Source organism: Carassius carassius, chromosome 5, assembly GCF_963082965.1.
Source record: "Carassius carassius chromosome 5, fCarCar2.1, whole genome shotgun sequence".
Taxonomy (NCBI): Eukaryota; Metazoa; Chordata; class Actinopteri; order Cypriniformes; family Cyprinidae; genus Carassius; species Carassius carassius.
In genome coordinates, this window is record NC_081759.1 from 1,766,960 (window position 1) to 1,790,191 (window position 23,232).

Sequence of the window (23,232 nt, forward strand, 5' to 3'; positions counted from 1 at the left end):
ATGTAAGTAAGTATAGCAAAATTAAGCGAATGGTGACATATTATACCCAAATATATATATATATATATATATATATATATATATATATATATATATATATATATATATATATATATATATATATATATATATATACACACACACACAGCCGTGGCCAAAAGTTTTGAGAATTACATAAATATTGGAAATTGGAAAAGTTGCTGCTTAAGTTTTTATAATAGCAATTAGCATATACTCCAGAATGTTATGAAGAGTGATCAGATGAATTGCATAGTCCTTCTTTGCCATGAAAATTAACTTAATCCCAAAAAAACCTTTCCACTGCATTTTATTGCTGTCATTAAAGGACCTGCTGAGATCATTTCAGTAATCGTCTTGTTAACTCAGGTGAGAATGTGGACGAGCACAAGGCTGGAGATCATTATGTCAGGCTGATTGGGTTAGAATGGCAGACTTGCAGAGGTGGAAAGAGTACAAAAATATTCTACTCAAGTAAAAGTACCATTACATTAATGAAATTTTACTTAAGTACAAGTAAAAGTACCAGTCTAAAAAATCCACTCAAGTAAAAGTAAAAAGTAGCTCATTTAAAATTTACTCAGAGTAAAAATTACTTAGTTACATTTTAACAGTGGGAGGGAGTCAAAAATGGGACAGACCAAGGGTGTCAAACTCAGTTCCTGGAGGGCCACAGTCCTGCACAGTTTAGATTTAACCCTAATTAAACACACCTGATCCAGCTAATCTAATCATTTAGGTTTATTTGAAAACTACATGATATGTGTGCTGGAGCAGGGTTAGGGCTATGGCCCTCCAGGAACTGAGTTTGACACCCCTGGTATAGGTCTATTAATCTCAAACTAGTTGTTTTTAATTAAAGGAATCAGTTATTTAGAATAATAAAACATTTGGGCTGTTATCTGGCAAATCAGTATCAACAAACTCATCTTTTCAATACAGAGGAAATGCAAAAGCTTCATCGGACGTGGCATTTAGATGTATTACACTGTTTAGTGCAGGACAAGAATGCATTTAACCTGCAGTTACAAATGCATGAATAATGTTTTGATATGCCAGACATAAAATGTTGAATACTCATTTGAAATTATAAAAACTTAATTATAAAAATAAAAAATAAAAATCAAAAGATACTTTAAATGTGAAATTAAAATGGCCAGTATGTGTCAGCAAGTCACTGTTAATAAGTGAGTCATTGCGATTGAACCAAATCATTTAAACAGTTGATTCATTCAGAAACGAAACACTGTCACGTTGCTCAGAGATGCAAAATTTTGCTTTGGTGGCTGTGTTTGGAATAAATTTTTGTCGTAGAAATAGAGCAAAAACAATGGCAATATGGTGTCTAAAATGCAAGTCTCTTAGTTTACTGTCCTGTTGTAAAAAAAAAAATATATATATATATATATATATCAGTGGCGGCTGCTGGTCTTTCAAAGAGGGGAAGCTCATTTTCGGCCTACATTATAACCCTCTGATGGTCTTCATTTGTAGTGACACTCGGGGTATTTTTGACCCCAGACAATAACATTTCATTTTGTAATAGTAAAATATTTAAATTTTTTACAAATATAATTTTACTCTGTTCATTTATGTTTTTACTAAACTTTGTACAGTTTTTGGAGGATTTAAATCTTTTACATTTCTATAAATAAATAAATATTTATTTAAATAGGCTTTTTTTTTTACAAAAAAAAGAAAAAAGCATTTCAGGTAAAATTCACTTCATAAAAGACCCAGATTTCTAACTTTCATACATGGGGATACCATGGATAATTTTATAAGGTTTAATGTAAGATTTTTGCCCATTTTTGGGGAAATTCAGTTTAAAAATTGTAATAAATCACTTTAACCACTAGATGGCTATAGTGTGTGTGTGTGTGTGTGTGCGCGCGCACATTTTCAATCTGTCTTAGTTACCAATTTAATTTTGTGGTGGTTCTGCATTTTACAAATATCAAGAAATATTGCCGCAGTTTGTCTTTCGAATACACTTGAGAAATCCGCGATCATGGGACTGAGCGTGAAACAGCTTCGCCGACTTCTTATGGTGCAGACCGCTGTCAGTCAAAAGGAGATCGACAGATCCTCCAATCATCATGCGGAAGCCCAGTCTTCATTCACCTCCAGAGACGCTGAGCGTCCGTGGGCGGGACATAATCGCAGCATTTATCCAATGACCGTCTAGCTTCGGAGCACTGAAAAAAACTGTTCAAAGCAGCCCCATCGAAGTCAATGGACGCTCGGCTTCAACAGGGAAATGCACTGTGACGCTACGGGAATGTATGAGAAGAAAATCAGAATATGACGGGGTTTCGTTTTCAGCGGTGTCTGCACCACTAACTCCTGTTTTGTCCGTCTGCATCTTTCTTGTGATTTTAGCGCCAGTTTGCCCTCCTGCCCATTATTTACTGACATACCATCCAGGGAGCGATTTTTTTTTTTTACTCAGTAATTAATGTGTTTTAAAATGTAGCGAAGTACAATTTTTCAAACAAAATATACTTAAGTAAAAGTAAAATTACAGATTAAAAAAAATACTTAAAAAAGTAGAAGTACACAAAAAAGCTACTCAATTACAGCAACGCGAGTAAATGTAATTCGTTACTTTCCACCTCTGCAGACTTGACATGTTAAAAGGAGGGTGATGCTTGAAATCATTGTTCTTCCATTGTTAACCATGGTGACCTGCAAAGAAACGCGTGCAGCCATCATTGCGTTGCATAAAAATGGCTTCACAGGCAAGGATATTGTGGCTACTAAGATTGCACCTAAATCAACAATTTATAGGATCATCAAGAACTTCAAGGAAAGAGGTTCAAGTCTTGTAAACAATGCTTCAGGGCGTCCAAGAAAGTCCAGCAAGCGCCAGGATGGTCTCCTAAAGAGGATTGAGCTGCGGGATCGGAGTGCCACCAGTGCAGAGCTTGCTCAGGAATGGCAGCAGGCCGGTGTGAGCGCATCTGCACGCACAGTGAGGCCAAGACTTTTGGAAGATGGCCTGGTGTCAAGAAGGGCAGCAAAGAAGCCACTTCTCTCCAAAAAAAACATCAGGGACAGATTGATCTTCTGCAGAAAGTATAGTGAATGGACTGCTGAGGACTGGGGCACAGTCATATTGTCCGATGAAGCCCCTTTCCGATTGTTTGGGGCATCTGGAAAAAGGCTTGTCCGGAGAAGAAAAGGTGAGCGCTACCATCAGTCCTGTGTCATGCCAACAGTAAAGCATCCTGACCCCATTCATGTGTGGGGTTGCTTCTCATCCAAGGGAGTGGGCTCACTCACAATTCTGCCCAAAAACACAGCCATGAATAAAGAATGGTACCAAAACACCCTCCAACAGCAACTTCTTCCAACAATCCAACAACAGTTTGGTGAAGAACAATGCATTTTCCAGCACGATGGAGCACCGTGCCATAAGGCAAAAGTGATAACTAAGTGGCTCGGGGACCAGAATGTTGAAATTTTGGGTCCATGGCCTGGAAACTCCCCAGATCTTAATCCCATTGAGAACTTGTGGTCAATCCTCAAGAGGCGGGTGGACAAACAAAAACCTACTAATTCTGACAAACTCCAAGAAGTGATTATGAAAGAATGGGTTGCTATCAGTCAGGATTTGGCCCAGAGGTTGATTGAGAGCATGCCCAGTCGAATGTACATCACAGAAACAACTGAAACAAAGATCTAAAAGCAGTTTAGCAGCAAACCTTTTTATGCAAACTAATATTTATGTAATTCTCAAAACTTTTGGCCACGACTGTACACCTGATTATGCATTAAAAAAAAAAACATCATAAACCAAAAAACCGGTATAATTTTGAAAAAAAAAACAGTGATTTACATTTTTGGTCGAACCGCCCAGCACTAATTTATACATCATCTGAAAGCTGAATAAATAATCTTTACATTGATGTCTGGTTTGTTCGGAGGACAATATTTGTCTGAGATACAACTATTTGAAAATCTGGAATCTGAGGGAGCAAAAAAATTAAATATTGAGAAAATCATCTTTAAAGTTGTTTAAATGAAACTCTTAGAAATGCAAATTACTAAATAAAAAATTAGGTTTTGATATATTTACGGTAGGAAATTTAGAAAATATCTTTACTTAATATCTTAATGATTTTGGCATATGAGAAAAATTTATAATTTTGACCCTTACAATGTATTTTTGGCTATTGCTTCAAATATTCCCCAGTGACTTAAGACTGCTTTTGTGCTACAGGGTCGCATATAATATATAAAATATAATATATTTTAAGAAAATTACTCTTTCTTCCATGTTTTAATTTGAACAGTAAACCTCTGTTTTGCTTACCCAAGAATGGTATTATTAATTTGATTACAAATAGATAAAAAAATAGATAAAAAGTTAAAAAAGAAAAAGCAAAAGCAAAATTGCTGAAAATGTAAACATTTCATAGGGACCTCTTATTGCGAAACTTATTGCAAAAGGTTTCATGAATTAAATTGCATTAGGGGAAAAACTAAACCTTACCGAAGTCACTGTCATACGAGTCGGGTCCCTCTCCTCTGGTCCTGTAGGCCCTCGGCCCAGCGTCCAACTGGCTGGCCTTCGCTATAGACGTCACCAGATACTCGTCCTCAGTGTTCCTCCAGCCCCACCAGCTGATCTCCGGCTGACTGCAGCGGGCGATGACCGCCCCGTTACGCTGGTGCCTGATGGGACACACAGAAGAGATCATCAGTCACCGTCAGGTGTTCAATAGGCCAGGAGGCAGACCAGCTGCTTCTCTCACCTGTACACCACCACAGGAATCCTCTTCCAGGACCTGAAGGAGGCCACGCTCTCCAGCTCCTTATCTGTGATCCAGACGGGCACCAGCAGCTTTTGTGGGTAACTTGAACACAACCTACAATGACAAGAGTCAGACGCTAAAACTCACAGACAAATCGCCCTGAATTAATTTATTTACTAATATTATATTTAACACCATATCAGCAGAAAATGATTAAACATATTAGAAATCAGCATACAACAATATAATAACATGTCGTAAAACCAATCAATTCAAAATACTAATAAACCCCAATAAATGACTTATATGCAGCAAATATATTATGAAACAGCAATTACACAAGCTAAAATGCCTTTGTACTCAATAAATAAACTGATATAAATTATAAAAACTATATATTTATTTATTGAACACCATAATTACAGCAAAATCATTCAACTTGCATACAAGAAAGTTTTTGAACATCAAAAAGAACAAGTAGTTTTCTCGCTCTAGTCTCGTTCTCATGTTCAGATCAATCACATCTCTGTCTCACGCCTGCTGTGTCCGTCTCACCCTCAAATGACAACCTGAGTCCAATTATATGCGGACACTCTCCATGAGCCTGGATGACCGACCCGACCCGACAAACACACACACACACACACACACACACACACAAACACACACACTCAAGTTTGTCTGATGTGACTCATGCCGCACAGCAGGTTCTGGCTCACTTTAATTATCCTTCTCTACAGCACGTCTCACAACACAACACACTCCTGTATGAGTGTTACAAACTCAACGCTCTGCACACAGATCTAATGGATTTTTGCTATACCATGACCTTATACCTACAGCAAAGTTAAGTCAAATTTGTACATTTAGCACTCAAAGCAGCTTCACAGCAAAAAACAACAACAATTATTCAGCCAGAAAGCAGCTCTGCATAAGTGGCAGTAATCAAATTTAGGATCGGATTAGAATTTTTAGCATTTAACGATTCAGGGAAGTCGTGGCCTAATGGTTAGAGAGTCGGACTCGCAATCGAAGGGTTGTGAGTTCGAGTCTCGGGCCGGCATGAATTGTGGGTGGGGGGGAGTACATATACAGTTCTCTCTCCACCTTCAATACCACGACTGAGGTGCCCTTGAGCAAGGCACTGAACCCACAACTGCTCCCCGGGCGCCGCAGCATATATGGCTGCCCACTGCTCCGGGTGTGTGTTCACAGTGTGTGTGTGTGTGTGTTCACTGCTCTGTGTGTGTGCAATTTGGATGGGTTAAATGCAGAGCACGAATTCTGAGTATGGGTCACCATACTTGACTGAATGTCACATCACTCACTTTTCTGAAAACATTATAAAAATTGTGCCACATTCATGATAATAAACTGATTATTGTGCCACATTCATGATAATAAACCGATTATTGTGCCACATTCTTGATAATAAACCGATTATATTGCCACGTTCATGATAATAAACCGATTATTGTGCCACGTTCATGTTAATAAACCGATTACTGTGCCACGTTCATGTTAATAAACCGATTACTGTGCTACATTTATGACAATAAACCAATTATTGTGCCACATTCATGTTAATAAACCGATTATTGTGCCACGTTCATGTTAATAAACCGATTACTGTGCCACGTTCATGTTAATAAACCGATTACTGTGCTACATTTATGATAATAAACCGATTATTGTGCCACTTTCATGATAAACCGATTATTGTGCCACGTTCATGTTAATAAACCGATTACTGTGCTACATTTATGATAATAAACCGATTATATTGTCACTTTCATGATAAACCGATTATTGTGCCACGTTCATGTTAATAAACCGATTACTGTGCTACATTTATGATAATAAACCGATTATATTGCCACTTTCATGATAAACCGATTATTGTGCCACGTTCATGTTAATAAACGGATTACTGTGCCACGTTCATGTTAATAAACCGATTACTGTGCCACGTTCATGTTAATAAACCGAATACTGTGCCACGTTCATGTTAATAAACCAATTATTGTGCCACGTTCATGATAATAAACCGATTATTGTGCCACATTCATGTTAATAAACCGATTATTGTGCCAAATTCATGATAATAAACCGATTATTGTGCCACTTTCATGATAAACCGATTATTGTGCCACGTTCATGTTAATAAACTGATTATTGTGCCACATTCATGATAATAAACCAACAATTATTGTGCCACATTCATGATAAACCAATTATTGGTCATGTTCATGATAATAAACCGATTATTGTGCCACGTTCATGATAATAAACAGATTATATAAACCGGTACAATGGTCAACCAATAGCTTACTATAGAAATTAAATAATAAAGGAATTCAGTTTTAATTTCTATTGTAGGCTATTGGTTGCACATTATACCGTTAGATTAATTTACATGAAAAGAAAAAAAAAGTTATGTGATGTGTCGTGTTAATGCATTATTTCAATTCTGCCCTTTTGTGCGTTTTATTTGTCCTCTTGTTTGTAATTTTGTTCTTTGATTTTATTGCATTACTGTTTACTAGTCTTCAATACTAGTTTTTTTTAACTTAATTAGTTAACCTAGTATTAGTTTAAAACAATGTTTAATTGGGAAATTTCACTGGTATCTAAAACCTTATTTTCTGTTTTATATATATATATATATATATATATATATATATATATACAGTATATATACACACACACACACACACACAATATACACACACACAAATAGCTATGGAAAAAATTAAAGAGACCACTTGAAAATTCCCAGTTTGTCTGGATTTACTAGGAATGGGTTTGAGTAAAATGTTGTTATTTTTTTTTAATTTTCGAATTTCAAATAAAGATATTGTAATTTAGATATTTTTTTGGTACATTGGTCAAAATAACATTTCCTGTGATTGAAAATCAGGGTTATTCAACCAAATATTGATTTCTTAACTCTCATTATGCTCTAAATGACAACATTTTTATTTTAAAAAATTTGGAATAAATGCCTCCAGGAGTTAAAATTACATTTTACTCAAACACATAACTATAAACCAGAAAACCAAAGAAACTGAGAATTTAAGTGGTCTTTTTGCTATTAATATTTTTTCTATCGTTGTTTTTTTTAATTAAATAAACAATTAAATTGTTTTAAAAACAATTTATCGTCATAATTGAGCAGCCCTAGACAGCAGTGCCATTATTGAGCTCAATTTAGTTCAATGTTAATTCAAATTACCGCAACTACAGAAACCATGTTTTAAAGTTCATCAATAGGAGGTAAAATGCTGTGGCAAAAGAAACAATGAGTTCTGGCTCATGAGGTTTCAGTATATTAGTGAAATCAATTTAGGACTGTTTCCATCCATCATCTCACTGTGATCTTACTTGTAGTTGTTGTTGATATCAGACACTCTCCAGGCGTTCTGCATGTCAAATCCCATCCGCTTCACCTCCACCTCCATCCTGTGCCGCACGTGATCACCTGAGAGACACAAACACACATTCGATAAGCTCCAAATTCTCAGTATAATCAAACCTTTGCTGTTAAATCTGTTGCAAACAATCTACTCCATTCTGCCGTCTGATTAGCTATGTTTCCATCCACCTATTTTTATGCGCATTTTGGAACTTTGCATAAAAAAAACACTGGATGGAAACACCAAGATTCTAAAAATGCACATTTAAAACATAAGTACGATAAACTTTTTATCTGATAAGAAAGTGTGCTTAAACAACAATATAATACGATTAAATTCCTCCATGCACATCGAAAAAGTCTTTGTGCTACGAGACGGGATAACCTGACTAGCAGCGGACGATCTTGTTCACAGCATCTATATGTTGTTATGCTCGTTCTGAAATGCTCGAGCAAAGTGTGTTGTCAAAGTATTTCTATATAATTGTCGACTGCGTTCACAAACAGCAGCATCCGCCTCCAACAGCATTTATTGTGCTTCATCTGCTCGCTCTGAGGTGCAAGTAATTTATAATATATGAAAATTGTTATATTCAGTGGCTTCTCCAAGTTTACTTAAAGATATGTAGTGCCAGTTTATCAGGAAGTGACGATTTGGTTCTCTTTAACTCATTGGAAGGAAACGGTGCTCTATTCGCAAATGTTTTATGCAATATTCCAGTTTTGCGCATAAGTTTCATTTGAATCTTTGGATGGAAACATAGCTATTGATAATTAAGGGTTTATTATCCAGTCAAAGCTCTTTTAGTGTAGTTGTACAAACGTCCAGCTTCAGCTCGTGCTTCATGTCTTTTTGCTGTCAAATCTTTTGCTCGTGCGTGTGTGCACCTGGTCTGCAGAGGTGCAGGTGCTGGTCTTCATCGTCTGTGTTTCCTCCTAAACACCAGGCGTGAAACGCCAGCGCGAACAGCTCCTCCAGACGGGCCGGATGCGCTATGGCTCGGTTCAAGCGCTTCAGCCACTCCTCACACTGCTTGAACGTCGAGAAATGACACCTGACGCAGGAAACGTTCACGTTCAGGCAATTAGCAGATATCAGAAAACAACACGGATTACAGCGGATTCAGAAAAAGACACAGAAACATGTAAAGCACAATGAAAACTGTGACAGACTATTATACTTTACATTAATCTCTCATAGTTAATGCATTAACTAAAGTTGATTATCACCAAGTTACAAGTAACAGCACAAAACAAGTATCTTGTTTCCATAATATTTCACACCAATGTGAGATTTAAACAAGACATCAGGCAAAAAACAACAATGTCCAGTAGAAAAGAGACCGTACTTCTGAAACCTGGTAAAAAGACATTTTAGTGATCGAGTTTAATTCAATAATCCTATTATGATCTAGTATGTACTATATAAGCTTCATCTGATTAATATTGATCATTTAAGTAATAATATTGGCCAATACCAAACTGTTAACAAGGCTTTTTTGAATACATTAAAATTCCTGAGATAGAAGAGCAAAAGTAAATAATAATAATAATAAAATATCCATTTATTACCTAAAAGTAATTTTTTAAATATGAATTAATTACTAAGAAAATAATATTAAAGAAGGTATTATTAATCCCAATTTCAGAGTTCTCAAATGATAAATAAATTATGAGTTATTAAAATGTGTTCTTTTTATTTTGTTATATAAATAATAATAATAATAATAGGTATAATAAAAACAAAAATCCCAATTTCATCACAACAATAACTTTAAGACTATAGTTTTTAATCGATTTTGAAAAAATAAAAATGCAAAAGTCAATAAAAAAAAGATATTATTATCTAAAAGTAATTAAAACATAATAATATACATCATATATACACCCTAAAAGTTTCATATTAAAGTAGGTATTGTTAATCTCAACTTCGGCGTCCTTGAGATTATGATTAAAAATGTAATAGTTAAATTTGAGTTCATTAAAATGGATTCATTATATTTACTGTAAAGTTAAAACATTAATTAAAATACCAAAACAACAGGAATTATTATCTAGAATTAATTAAAAAGTATTATACATAAAATATGCTGACAATGTAATCTTAATTAAATACGAGGATTTAGTTTTCATTAATAGTCAAAATACTTCAGTAAAACTACAATTCCCTTACTTCACACCGCTGACCAGGTGTGTGTGTGTGTGTGTGTGTGTGTGTGTGTGTGTAAAAGAGAACGACTTTTGTGTATCAGCCAAATATTATCTGATTTAACAGAAAATCTTCAGATAAATGGCCCAAAGGTGATGATGTGATAAAACAAGAGACGGGAAACAATAAGGTCAGATTAAAAAGAACCAATTATTTCAGGAGGAAGTCAAGGACTGTGTGTGTGTGTGTGTGTGTGTGTTACCTCACTACTTTGGAGTCTTTGCAGATGATGTGTAGCTGGAACATGTCTCTGCTCTCAACGCCCTCAATCAGCCTCAACGGAACCTGCACACACACAATCAGCCAATCAGAGAGCAGAAGACCTCATCACATGACTGTATCAACCAATCATGAGTATCTAACTGCAAACACATGCAACAATGTAACAAGCACAACTCCTGACCTGCAACAATGTAACCGTTTCAAACTTCAAGATAAAGCATGTGACACTGAGAGCATTTACAGATGCATGAAAAGCTGATTCAACCTGACTTCTGAAATTATGTTATTGTGAGATATTAATGCCTTTAATATACTGACATCAGTTCTCTGTAGTTAGTTATTTTAACATGGCCTACCGAGTTGATAATATAATATAGTTCAGTATATTTTACATATAAAGCAGTATAAAACATATTAATAGTATACTTAGTATTTTTAAATACTGACACATAAAATATAATTTAGTGTAATATAATATAATATACATCTTGACTCTCAATGCAATCAGACTACATCAATGTGAGAAACAGAGAGAAACATCAAAACAAACAGTAACGGGAGAAATTACAGACATGAAAAGATGGGATGAAGAGGTGAGAGGTCAAAGGTCAGTGGTGAGCGTGCAGATTACTCACAGAGATCTCACTGTCCACACCAGGATACATCTACAACACCGACACAGGGATGAGGAAGAGGAAGAGAGGGTGGAAAAAAAGAGGGAGATGAAAACATGACTCAGCAAACAATGAGGAGGATATAAATGGAAGGGTATGAAAAATAGAGAGAGAGAGAGAGAGAGAGAGAGAGATCTTTGCTGAAGAGGAGCAAAAAGATCCAGGATTGATAAAAAGAAATAGCCTTAAATCTCTGGGTCACGATGTTGTGATAGAGCTGGGTTAAACGGGGGCCGAGCGCAAGGGATTCTGGGTAACATCATTAAGATTCCAGACCCATTGCTGAAGGAACGTCTGGTTAGAATAGTGCATATTACGACAGAAAATCATTTCATCTCATCCCTCATCTTGTAAAAACAAGAAAAAAAAAAGAAAAACATGGAGGTCTGTGCGATCAGAAATAAAGCTCATTTATGTTCAAATAACAAAAAATGACATACAGTGACTTGCATTGAAAAATAGTGTAATTTTAGTATAATATACACTATTATAGTATTTATAAATATTTTAATTAACTTTTATTTTTGTGATAAAGTATTATTGTATTTATGAATATTTAAAATTAGTTTTTTATATGTTATTTATAAATTATTACAGTATTTATCATTTAAAAATATTTTCAATATTTAAATAAAAAATTCAAAGCATTGAACAGCAGTGTTACTTTTCATTTTTTTATACACTATTATATGCTTTATTAATATTTTAAATTATGGTTTATTTTATATTTTCAGTTTATTTTTTTATTTTGTAAAAGTGACAGGCATTGAACATCAATTTTATTATTATTCATAATAATAAAATAGTTATTATTGTTATAGTATTTATAAATACTTTGTATTAGCTCTTATTTTTATAATTTCAGTTTTTATTTTATTCTTAGTCAGTTCATTATGTTTGTATTTTTTTATATATATTAGTGTTAGCTTTGTTTTCAGTTTTCCAGATAAATCTATTTCAGTTCACTTTTAGTTTACATTACTTTTTGAAGTTTAAGTCAGTCATCTAATGTTTATACTTTATTTATTTAGTTACAATATTAGAACTAAAAACTTTAGATTAGAAATAGCTTATAATTTGTATTGTTGTTGTTACATTTTATAAATACATTTTTATATTTAATATATTGAATTTCAGCTTTATTTCAATTAATGAAAATACATATATTTTTTATAACACTTTCATAACACTGTTAAACACGAAACATCCTTTAAACATGTCACACTGTTGAGATGTCGGAGTGACATGGCAGTTATCAGGAAGTTTATGTTTCCTATGGGTTTGAACATTATCAGCGCGATCAGTGCCGTCAAGAGTGCCTCCATCAACAGACAATTTAAAAAAAGAAACCGAAAATAACCACCAGGCCAAAGTTCCCCCTTAAGAGCTCTAATAAAGCCTCTCCTTTAAGAGCAGAAACAGTAGATGATGAGATGAGAATGAGAGGAGACGAGCTCCTCGGCAGGAAAAACAAAGACTGCAACATCTGGACGGCTATCAGAGCAGGGTCTGAACTTGAACTCTCTTGTGCTGTTGGTGCTCTTACATTGATGAGGGAGTCTTTGAGTTTGATGTGAAGCCTGTAGTTGGAGACGGCGATGATGGCATCATCCGCACGACCAAGGAACTCCACCCACTCGCCCGGCAGGACAGGGAACGGGATCTGGAGAGAGACGAAAACACAAAAACATGCCATTCAACTGTGCCTAAACACATTAATACGACTGAGGCGCGACTTGCATTGTTTTTCAGCATCTGCATCTCAATAAATGAGGACACGAAGACATGAACTTAATTTCCAGAGCTGCTCTGAGACTCACTTCAGCAGCTTTACACGGTTTCATTTGAGAAAAACTACTGTCAAACACTCACTGAAACTGAAAGTAAAATGAAAAACCTACACGACAACCCGTCAAAATAAAAGCCTGGCTTGACTTGAAGAAACTGTGACTATAATAATATATATATGACCCTGGTCCACAAAACCAGTCATAAGGGTAAACATGTTTGAAATTGAGATTTATTTATATGTCAATATCTCCATTGATGTCTGATTTGTTAGGAGGACAATATTTCAAAGGAAATTGACAAAATATCTTCATGGAACATGATCTTTATTTAATATCCTAATGATTTTTGGCATAAAAGACTGCTTGGCTACTTAAGACTGCTTTTGTGCTCCAGGGTCACAAATATAACTATTGTATTCCTAATTCTAATCTAGTTCCAATCCTTATGGTTCCTAATCTAGTTTTCCAATAAACAACTGCATATTGCAAATATTGCTGGCTCTCTGATGAATTGTTTATTAACATCTACTGTAAGTCACTATGGACAAATGCGTCTGCTAAATGTACATTTCTCTTTGCAATACACTTTAAAATGAAAGCGTTTTCCTTCTCAAGTTTCTCTGGAGGGTTGTTTTTAGTCAGCATAACTGCATCCTTTCAGCCTGTAGTGGTTTGAATGTGGTTTCTCAGCTTTTTTTAGTCTGAACTATGAGAAACTGTTTCTTCTGTGGCTCTGCATCACACATAATGCCATCTGTGCCAGCGGTTTGTGCGGTTGTCCTGACTCATGGGGTCTCTGTAAATAGGACCAGAAACCAGAGAACGAATGCTCTTCAAACTCCAAACACTGGAGCAGTTCCTGAAGACCTTCTTACTGGAGAGTAAACGAGGCAGCATTCACCTTTTTCAGCTTTTTCTGAAGCTGGTTTCAGGGATTGCTGTAGGCATAATGTGTGATTTCTGTGTCACCAAATAGAATTGAAATGCATTGGGAAAAGAGTTAACAGAACTAATAGAACAATTTTGTTATCTGAAATAGACTTAAAGGTACAGGTTGTAGGACCTGCCACTAGAGGGCGCATTATCAAAACAATAACAATCGCGTGGTTTGATGACGCTAAGAAAGAGCGTGGAATGATGGGATTTGTTGTCTTCTACCCTGCCGTTGACGGCCATCAATCAGACGGAAAGATAAATCATGGTTCAAGATCAAGTTCAACGATTTGCGCAATTAGATTACATACAGTCAATGCACAGCCGCGATCAGACAATGGATCAGACGCGTCCTCGCGCAGGTCTAAAGATGCGATGCCCCGCGTTTGGTGTGTATGCCCCATAATACTAATCTTGTTGATCGTTATAATAGCATACGTTTTCTTTAAGGATACGAATCAAAACAACTCACCTGTCGAGTAAAATACAAGCGAGATCACTTTCTAGTTTAAGTTTGTCACGAAGCTACTTCCACATTTGTCCAGGACACTGTTGTCATGTGGTTTCTACGACAGTAAATGCGGTAACAAAGAATAACTAACGTCATTGACAGGCGACTGCACTGCCCCGTGTCACTGTTTAGAATGGGGATTTTCTCATGATTTAGAAAACAGAGATATTGTTAGTAATCAGCTGGACAAAATATATAGCACTAGCCTAGTGGTTTTTGGATATTTTACTGCAAGTATCTTACAAATTGTACCATTAAGTTGCAATTAAAAACAAAAACAAAACTAACTTATTTTATTTCAGCTGGTTTTAAAGGCAACATTTCTTATTTTCATTTAGAGTATCTTGATGTACTAAAACAAGTTAAAACTAAATAACATTTACATTTATTCACTTAGCTGACGCTTTTATCCAAAGCGACTTACAATTGCCACATATGTCAGAGGTCACACACCTCTGGAGCAACTAGGGGTTAAGTGTCTTGCTCAGGGACACATTGGTGTCTCACAGTGGATTCGAACCCGGGTCTCTCACACCAAAGACATGTGTCTTATCCACTGCGCTAGCACCACCCCAAATAAAAATGAATGACAACTATATAGACATGACTAAAAAGAACCACAACAATTGCTAAAAGTTAAACTGATTAAAATTAAAACAGAAAATATAAAAATAAATAATATAATAGAAGCTGAAAAAAAAACTAATAGTATCTCACCGATACTAAAATAGCCCTGTTTTATACATTTACATATTTCATATTTATTAATTATTTATATAAATATATATATATATATATATATATATATATAAATATATATATATATATATATATATATATATATATAGAGAGAGAGAGAGAGAGAGAGAGAGATATTAAAGAAGAAATATTAAATTAAATTACATATAAAGAATATAGATTTTAAATAAATGAATTGAAAAATCAATATATAAATACATACATTATGTGTTTTAAATAAAACAAAAACAACATAAAACCAAAACCAATTATTTACTTTAACATGTTTCTGGTTTTGTAGATAATTCTTCATAGCCCAATATTAATATATATATATATATATATATATATATATATATATATATATATATATATATATATATATATATATATATATATATATATATATATATATATATATATATATATATATATATATATATATATATATATATATATATATATATATATATATATATATATATATATATATATATATATATTTTTTTTTTTTTTTTTTTTTTTTTTTTTTCATTAAAATGTAGTAAACTTTTCGGCTGACATCATGAATCTCTTCTATTTTCAGCCCCTCTTTATCTCCAGCTCAATATTTTCCCATTAAATATTCCATTTGACCAAACATACAGTAGATTACAGAAGCAAAATGGTTTGTGAGCAGCATTTCATGCTGACTTTATCTCTGCTGCATAGTCAGAGCACACACTGCCAGACACGCTCGTCCCGATTATTAAGGCCTTTGACTGCTTCCTATCTAGGGAAGGTGACGCTGTCTCACTCTCAGTGCTGTATGAATCAGTCTGATTGTGGAGGTCCACATGAGATCTTACTCATCAACTTCCTACTGTTACCGTCTCTCCACACGTCTGCAGGAACTGACACGGAGCACGACAAAGACAGCAGAAGATGAAGACAGACATCTGAGCAAGAGTCTACAGCCTACAAAGACAACATCCTCTCCAAAATCAACCCCTAAATTAATGATTTGGGACGCTCTACATGCACAGCAACTTTAAAATGCTTATTAATACTTTCAAACCCTTAGGAGTTTAGACTGATCGACCTGTGAGATAATAAATGACCCTGATAACAGTATGTCAGACAAGCCTGGAGAATATATAACAAAACCATAATAAAACTACTAAAACCTAAACTATAATCCAAAAACTGAAAAATATAATAAAACTGATATGAAAAAAAGAAAAATTATAAAACACAAAATAAAAAAAAATAAAAAAAAAAAGTCAAAATACTGATAAATACTATAGCAGGGTATAATTAATTAATACTGCCGATTGCATTAAAGAGTTTGGCATAGATATGACATCACAACCATGAGCTCATTAACATATGCTGACACATATTTACATTTCAAAACATGAATATGTTAGGTAAGCAAAGACTAGCCAATCACAGTAGAGATCTTTTATAAACAGATGTCTTAAAGGTGAGATGGGAGAAAATGGTCAGAAACAGACAAATATGAAAGTAAAAGACAAAACATGCATGCCATTACAAATTAAATAAAGGACTGCTTTTCATCATCTTTTATCAAAACTGTATAACTGTATAGCTCTCTGAAAAAAACTTTCTCTTTCAGAGGCTATTTATATACAGAAGTCTTAAAGGTACAGTAGCAAAACAAGAGATTGCATAAAATGATCACGAAAAGCTTAACTATGGATATTTTGCTGCAAGAACCCTTGACTTACATTATAGTAGACTGCAGGGAGAAATAAAATACTATAGAGAGCAGCATGGTGTGTGTGTGAGTGCCAGTGCATTCTCTGGCTGTCATGCGTATCTATTGAAAACCACATCCATATTTCATGGAGCTGCACACCAACCAAGTGACACTCAACGTGGCACGAAAGCAGCAAGGCTTCAAAGAGATCACGTGAGCACTGGGAGAACGACTCCTGCTGAACTTCACAGAGAGAGTCTGACAGGGAACTCAACGCAGCACGAGCGCAACATGCAAAGATGTGTAAAACCCACAGCGCAGAAAACACAATAAACAGAGACAGAAGACTGTACGATTCAAAATCAGACTCAGATCCAAGTGCAGAAGGATGTTTTGTGTTTTTCAGCAAAGACAGTCGAGTCATTGTGCCTCTATCTGCTCAAGAAGAAGGATGCAATATACATACTTCATGAGCACAGATTCATAGCACGGTTCACTAAACAGACATGAACGTTATAACACAAAATAAACTGTGCCATTCAGTGATTACGTGCACATCTTTGCATTTGCATCCCAGTGCATGCATATGATTATTAAGGACAGGGAATCTCTCATCCAAAAACTATAATTAATTGCATATACAAAACAAAAATCTATACTTTTTTAATAATAAAAAAATAATAAATAAATATTAAACATTAAAATTCCCCCTAATTTGGACAAGGTTACAGATGTTCTCTCACTTAAACAATGCTCAAAATAAAGTGCTCTGTGTCCTATACACGGAGTTGCCGTGTATAACAAAACAGATGTCATCTGAAGCTGCATCTGGAGTGGCATTCGATGTATTTACAGGCTGTTTGATGAAGCTAAGCTGCCATAAATGCATTTAAACTGCAAAATTTTGAATGCATAAATAATTTCATTAGATTAATGTTTTAAATATTTTTTTTAACATACAAATAATAAATGTTGGAAAATGCAATGATTTAAGGTTTCAATATGAAACCAAACCAGCAGTTGGCGTCAGTCAAATGACTGTTTGAATGAGTGAGTCATTTAGTTCTTCATTCAACAGATTCATTCAGACACCAGGCAAGCGGCTACTATCTTTACGAACGGGTTACTGAATCATTGACTCACTTGATTCGTTCAAAAACAGTTCTGCTTTGGCTTTAAATGAAACTATTACCATCAGCGAGATTGAGCAAAAACAGTCAATATTGTCTAAAATGTAAGTGACTTAATTTTAACTTCTTGTTTATTGAACTATTATTGTATATAATCACTCGGTGCATCTCTAACATTAAGTGCTACATCTAGGTTTGTGCAAAGTCACTGAATAAGAGTCAATGTCAAGTTCTGGTGCTTTGTTCCTGTGTCTAGTCTCTGTTTTGTCTTTTTGATGAATTTCACTCTTTTCACCCCCACATCTGTAACCCACCGTCTCTTCAGACCTTGCATTTGATTTTCTTCTCATTTCACCACAGAGGACAGATATATGTGTGTGTGTGTGTGTTAACCCACTTTCTGCACAGAGAACGGCAGGGACATTAGGAATGAGACTGACCTGCAGAGCGTCGTCTTCTTTGAGCAGCTCTTTCTGGGGGAACAGATCCCGGGCCTGAATGTACTCCAGACTGGGCGGCCCCTCCTCACCCTGAAACACACACAAAACACACACGCTATCACAAATCAAGCTCAGAAAACACACTGCTCCAACTGTCAACTCTGAATGGACGAGCCTAAAGTGCCTGACATTGGAATGTTCTGTTGCTTGGCAACTGTAAACAAATCAGCTTTGGCTAAATTCTAAATCGTTTACTTTTTTTTCCTTCTTTTTTTAAAGACACGTATTACCATTACAGCTTTTCTTATTTATATTATCACAATCATTAGTTATTAGTATGATGATGTTATTTATTTAAGAATTTGTATGGAGCAAATATGCCACTGACATTCAGAAACTGCTTGAAAATTAAATGTAAAATATTCTGGAGGTTATGAGTCGTTTACACTACGATCAGTAATAATTCACTGATTAACCACTTCAGCTGTTATTTAGATTTTTTTGAGAATTAGGCATATGCAATATAGAGTTGATGTGGTTAAACAACCTCTACAGAGCAAGATTAATACAACCCCAAAAATTCTATTATTTTATTATTGTATTTAATCACACATCGTAATAGAATGTAATTGTATACAACTAAAAAAGCTAAAAGCAAACATTAAAATAAAATATAAAAATAAACAAGTAATTTGTATTATTATTTAGTTTATTTTATATTAAATTATATCGTTTTATTTTTATATTTTTGTTAATTAAATGTTACATTTTGAAGTAGAAAGACTGTAAATATGTAACCATCTTATATGAAAAATCTGAAGTCACAGCTAAAATCCTAAATAAATGAAAAAATACAATCCCATGATGCACTGTAACAAGTTCCAAAAATATCGAAAACAGCAGACGAAGCGAGATAAATGTATCTACAATTCAATCAATGCTGAAAAGTATTAAATCTAGTTAAACGTGGTTATCTGACCCAATATTTATGCATTATGTTATTAATTTATATGTCATTTAAAGACGCCTGTCTTTTTCCTCATGCACACGGATGAATGATGGAAAGGTTTGTCTCCCATCTGCTGTCAGTGACGTAACGGTTCTGCTCCAGTCACAAACTACAATCAGTCCAGAGACTGATTGTTTGATTGTGATTGAAAATATTATTATATATATATATATATATATATATATATATATATATATATATATATATATATATATATATATATATATATATATATATATATATATATATATATATATATATATATATATACATATATATATATAAAATAATATTATTATTACACAATAATATTTGTCTTTATTTTCAAATGTTAAACCATCAAGGGTTTATTTTGAGAGAAAACTGCACCAGACTGCAGGCCAAAAATAAATCAACAAGACTATAATATAAAATATAAAATTATTAAAATGATCATTATTTTACAATCAAGAAATTAAGAATTGAAAAAAGATAGAAAATGATTTTGTTTTGCACAAATACAGTACTAATATTTAATCTTGTTTTTATTTCCACTTTTATTTTGGTAGAAATCTGCAGTAAGCCCTAAAAGCAGCATCTTTGTTTTCAATGGGTTTTTAAATACTTCTCATTAGAAAATTGTTATATTATTGTTATAAAACACTGGGCTGTGTGTTTTCACTGCAGGACAGAGTTTCTGGTGCGGTGAACAAATGAATTAGTCTGATCTCAGAGCGACATGTTCACTGGCGTCACGTAGCGGATTGAACATTGATCTGAAGGGACATTGAGCCGCCGTTCACATCACAGGACGAGGTGAAAGACCTTCACCTGGCATCAGACGCGAGTGAAGAAACCAACCGCACCAGTGCACGAGAACGCCAGAGTCAGTCCCACACAGAGAAAGCTCTCGGAGGCAAACATGCAGCATGCAACAGAAGACACTGGGACAGGTTCAGACATCATATTCCAGAGTGAAGAACTAATAATTCATTACATTTTTTTTTATATAGCGCTTTTCTAGGCACTCAAAGCGCTTTACATAGTCTGGGGGTATCTCCTCATCCACAACCAGTGTGCAGCATCCACCTGGATGATGCGACGGCAGCCATAGTGCGCCAGAACGCCCACCACACACCAGCTTACTGGTGGAGAGGAGACAGAGTGATGAAGCCAATCAGCAGATATGGGGATTGTTAGGAGGCCATGATGGTCAGAGGCCAATGGGCGAATTTAGCCAGGATGCCGAGGTCACACCTCTACTCTTTTCGAAAGACATCCTGGGATTTTTAATGACCACAGAGAGTCAGGACCTCGGTTTAACGTCTCATCCGAAGGACGGTGCTCGTCGACAGTATAGTGTCCCCATCACTACACTGGGGCACTAGGACCCACACAGACCACAGGGTGAGCGCCCCCTGCTGGCCTCACTAGCACCTCTTCCAGCAGCAACCTAGTTTTCTCAGGAGGTCTCCCATCCAGGTACTGACCAGGCTCAGCCCTGACTAGCTTCAGTGGGAAACCGGTCTTGGGCTCCAGGGTGATATGGCTGCCGGCCATATCACTAGGCACAGTTTGACTGATAAAAGTGGAAGGTTTACATCACGATTAAACCCTGAACATCAGTGGAAAAACTCGCTCGTTTGAACAATTTTTAAAAAATTTTCCCTCAGTTTTCAACTAGTCAACTTGAAAATGTAACTACAACATGATTCAAGTAACTTTTTCTTTATTAACTCTCACAGCACACCTGAAGTTGTCAACATGATGTAAATCTTAAACAAATCACTTGTTAAATATCTTTGCAGAAAAGATGCATGAATTACAATTAGCCTATGTATTGTCCAAAACGTGTCTTGTTATATTAGGTGTTCAGAAATTTTGTTTATATTTTGTTTTCACTTTTAGTTCGATCAGTAATTTTGTTGTATGTTCTTGCAATTTTTATTAGTTCAAAATTAAATTAAAATAACTATTTTTTTATGCACCATATTTAAGTCTTGTACAGATTAAACATTTTACTGTATTTTATAACAGTTTTGGTAAATTTTAACCTTTAACACAACTAAAATGTTTAATTTGTTTTAGCATTTATATACTGCTATAGTTTTTATATATTTTAAATTAAAATTTTATTTTCTCTAAGTTAAGAATTTTTTTGTCTGTTTTTCTCATTTTCATATGGTAAAATGACAATTTAATAAAATACAAACCATATATTTTTTTAAATGTGTCTATACAGTTGCTTATTTGTTTTAGTTTATTTAGTCTTAGATATTTTAGCATTTCAATATAAAGAGAGAAATGATGTCAAAAATTTTAAATACGTTTTTTCACATTTTATTTCAAGTAGCTCTTTTTATGGTTTTAGTTTTAGCACGTCTGCTTCTCAAGCACGTCTCATATGTGGCTGGCACAGACAGAGACTCAGAAAACAGACACGACATGTCAATCACGTCTTTGAAACATGTCCAATCCCACAGCGACCCTCAAGGTCAGCTCAAAATGTCAAAGGTCAATGCGCACAACAACAGGTGGTTCTGTGGAAACAGCAGCAGAAATACCAGCTGAAACTCAGTAATGGATACATCTACTAAAAAAGTTACCAAGTTAGTTTGAACTGGACAGAAATGAATTTAATATGTCAATCATGTAAAGACTGAAATAATGTCATACATGCCTTAAACACATTAAACAGCCATGTAGCTCTGTCTATACTCATAATTACACTTAAAGTAGGAGTACGGTGTTACGTTTTTCCTTTTTTAAATTACAGATACTGTCAAAAACTTTACTCAAATTTCACATTTTTAATTTTACCTCAATGTTCTGACTATGTGAAAGACACAAGACACGAGCGCTGTGTGAACAAAAGCCAGATCTAATGCCGTGTCGAAGTGATGATTACCGGCTGTTTTGAAGGAAGATCATTGTTCGCGGTGAAAAAATATGTGCAAACTGTAATGAAGCAGAGATCAGATAGTTCCTCACTTTCCGCGCTGATGCCGAGATCGTTCGCTTGCTTCAGTGAAAGTATAACGTGCCTAATGTTTTCGACTCGTACATTCCACGTCACGCCCTGATGTCACGTGTCGTTACGGGATCTTTACGGGTTGTGTGTGAAAGCATGCACATATCCCGGGTAATCACTGGCAGTGTGAAAGTGCAAAGTCTAGTGACCTGGGAACAATTGCCGGAACACTTTACCCCTGTATTTGCCGGAATGGCAGTGTGTAAGGGGCTCTAGAGTCTCTAAACTGCATGACACAACAGCAGATGAGCTGGATGTGCTATCACACACACACACACACACACACACACACACACACTCGAGATGTTCACAAAACACACAACCGTGATACTGACCGGACAGATTCAATCAGGCCTGTAAACATCACATATGACGATTTTAGTGACCAGTTCTTAAACTTTTAACATGTGGTCACCCATACCTTAAATGTTTGGATACATACTTGGATTTCCTATAAAATTGACAGGGAGCATGAGACATAAGATGATGTACAGCATCATAATTACTGAAATAAACAGCATTTTATGATATTTTCAGACACCAAAAACACAATATAAAAATCGCTTTAGAGTAAAACAGTCTCTGTTTCTCACCAAGGCTGCATTTATTTGATTTGAACATTTCTGATTATTATCAATGTTGAAAACAGTCGTGCTGCACAATATTTCTGT

General features: G+C 35.0%; 1 protein-coding gene across 5 annotated transcripts in view; it reads right to left on the bottom strand.

The window, feature by feature from the left end:
* LOC132140571 (myotubularin-related protein 4-like) overlaps positions 1–23,232 on the bottom strand; it is a 74,142-nt gene that overhangs the window by 16,563 nt on the left and 34,347 nt on the right. For 4 of the 5 annotated variants that reach the window (XM_059549374.1, XM_059549379.1, XM_059549376.1 and 1 more), the window contains 8 exons: positions 18,543–18,632; positions 12,845–12,961; positions 11,260–11,289; positions 10,605–10,687; positions 9,082–9,248; positions 8,163–8,259; positions 4,779–4,892; positions 4,517–4,698 (listed from right to left, as the gene is read on the bottom strand). In XM_059549374.1, the coding sequence (XP_059405357.1) occupies positions 4,517–4,698; positions 4,779–4,892; positions 8,163–8,259; positions 9,082–9,248; positions 10,605–10,687; positions 11,260–11,289; positions 12,845–12,961; positions 18,543–18,632 (880 nt within the window). The remainder of the gene's footprint in view (positions 1–4,516; positions 4,699–4,778; positions 4,893–8,162; positions 8,260–9,081; positions 9,249–10,604; positions 10,688–11,259; positions 11,290–12,844; positions 12,962–18,542; positions 18,633–23,232) is intronic. The other variant, XM_059549375.1, reaches the window with a different exon arrangement.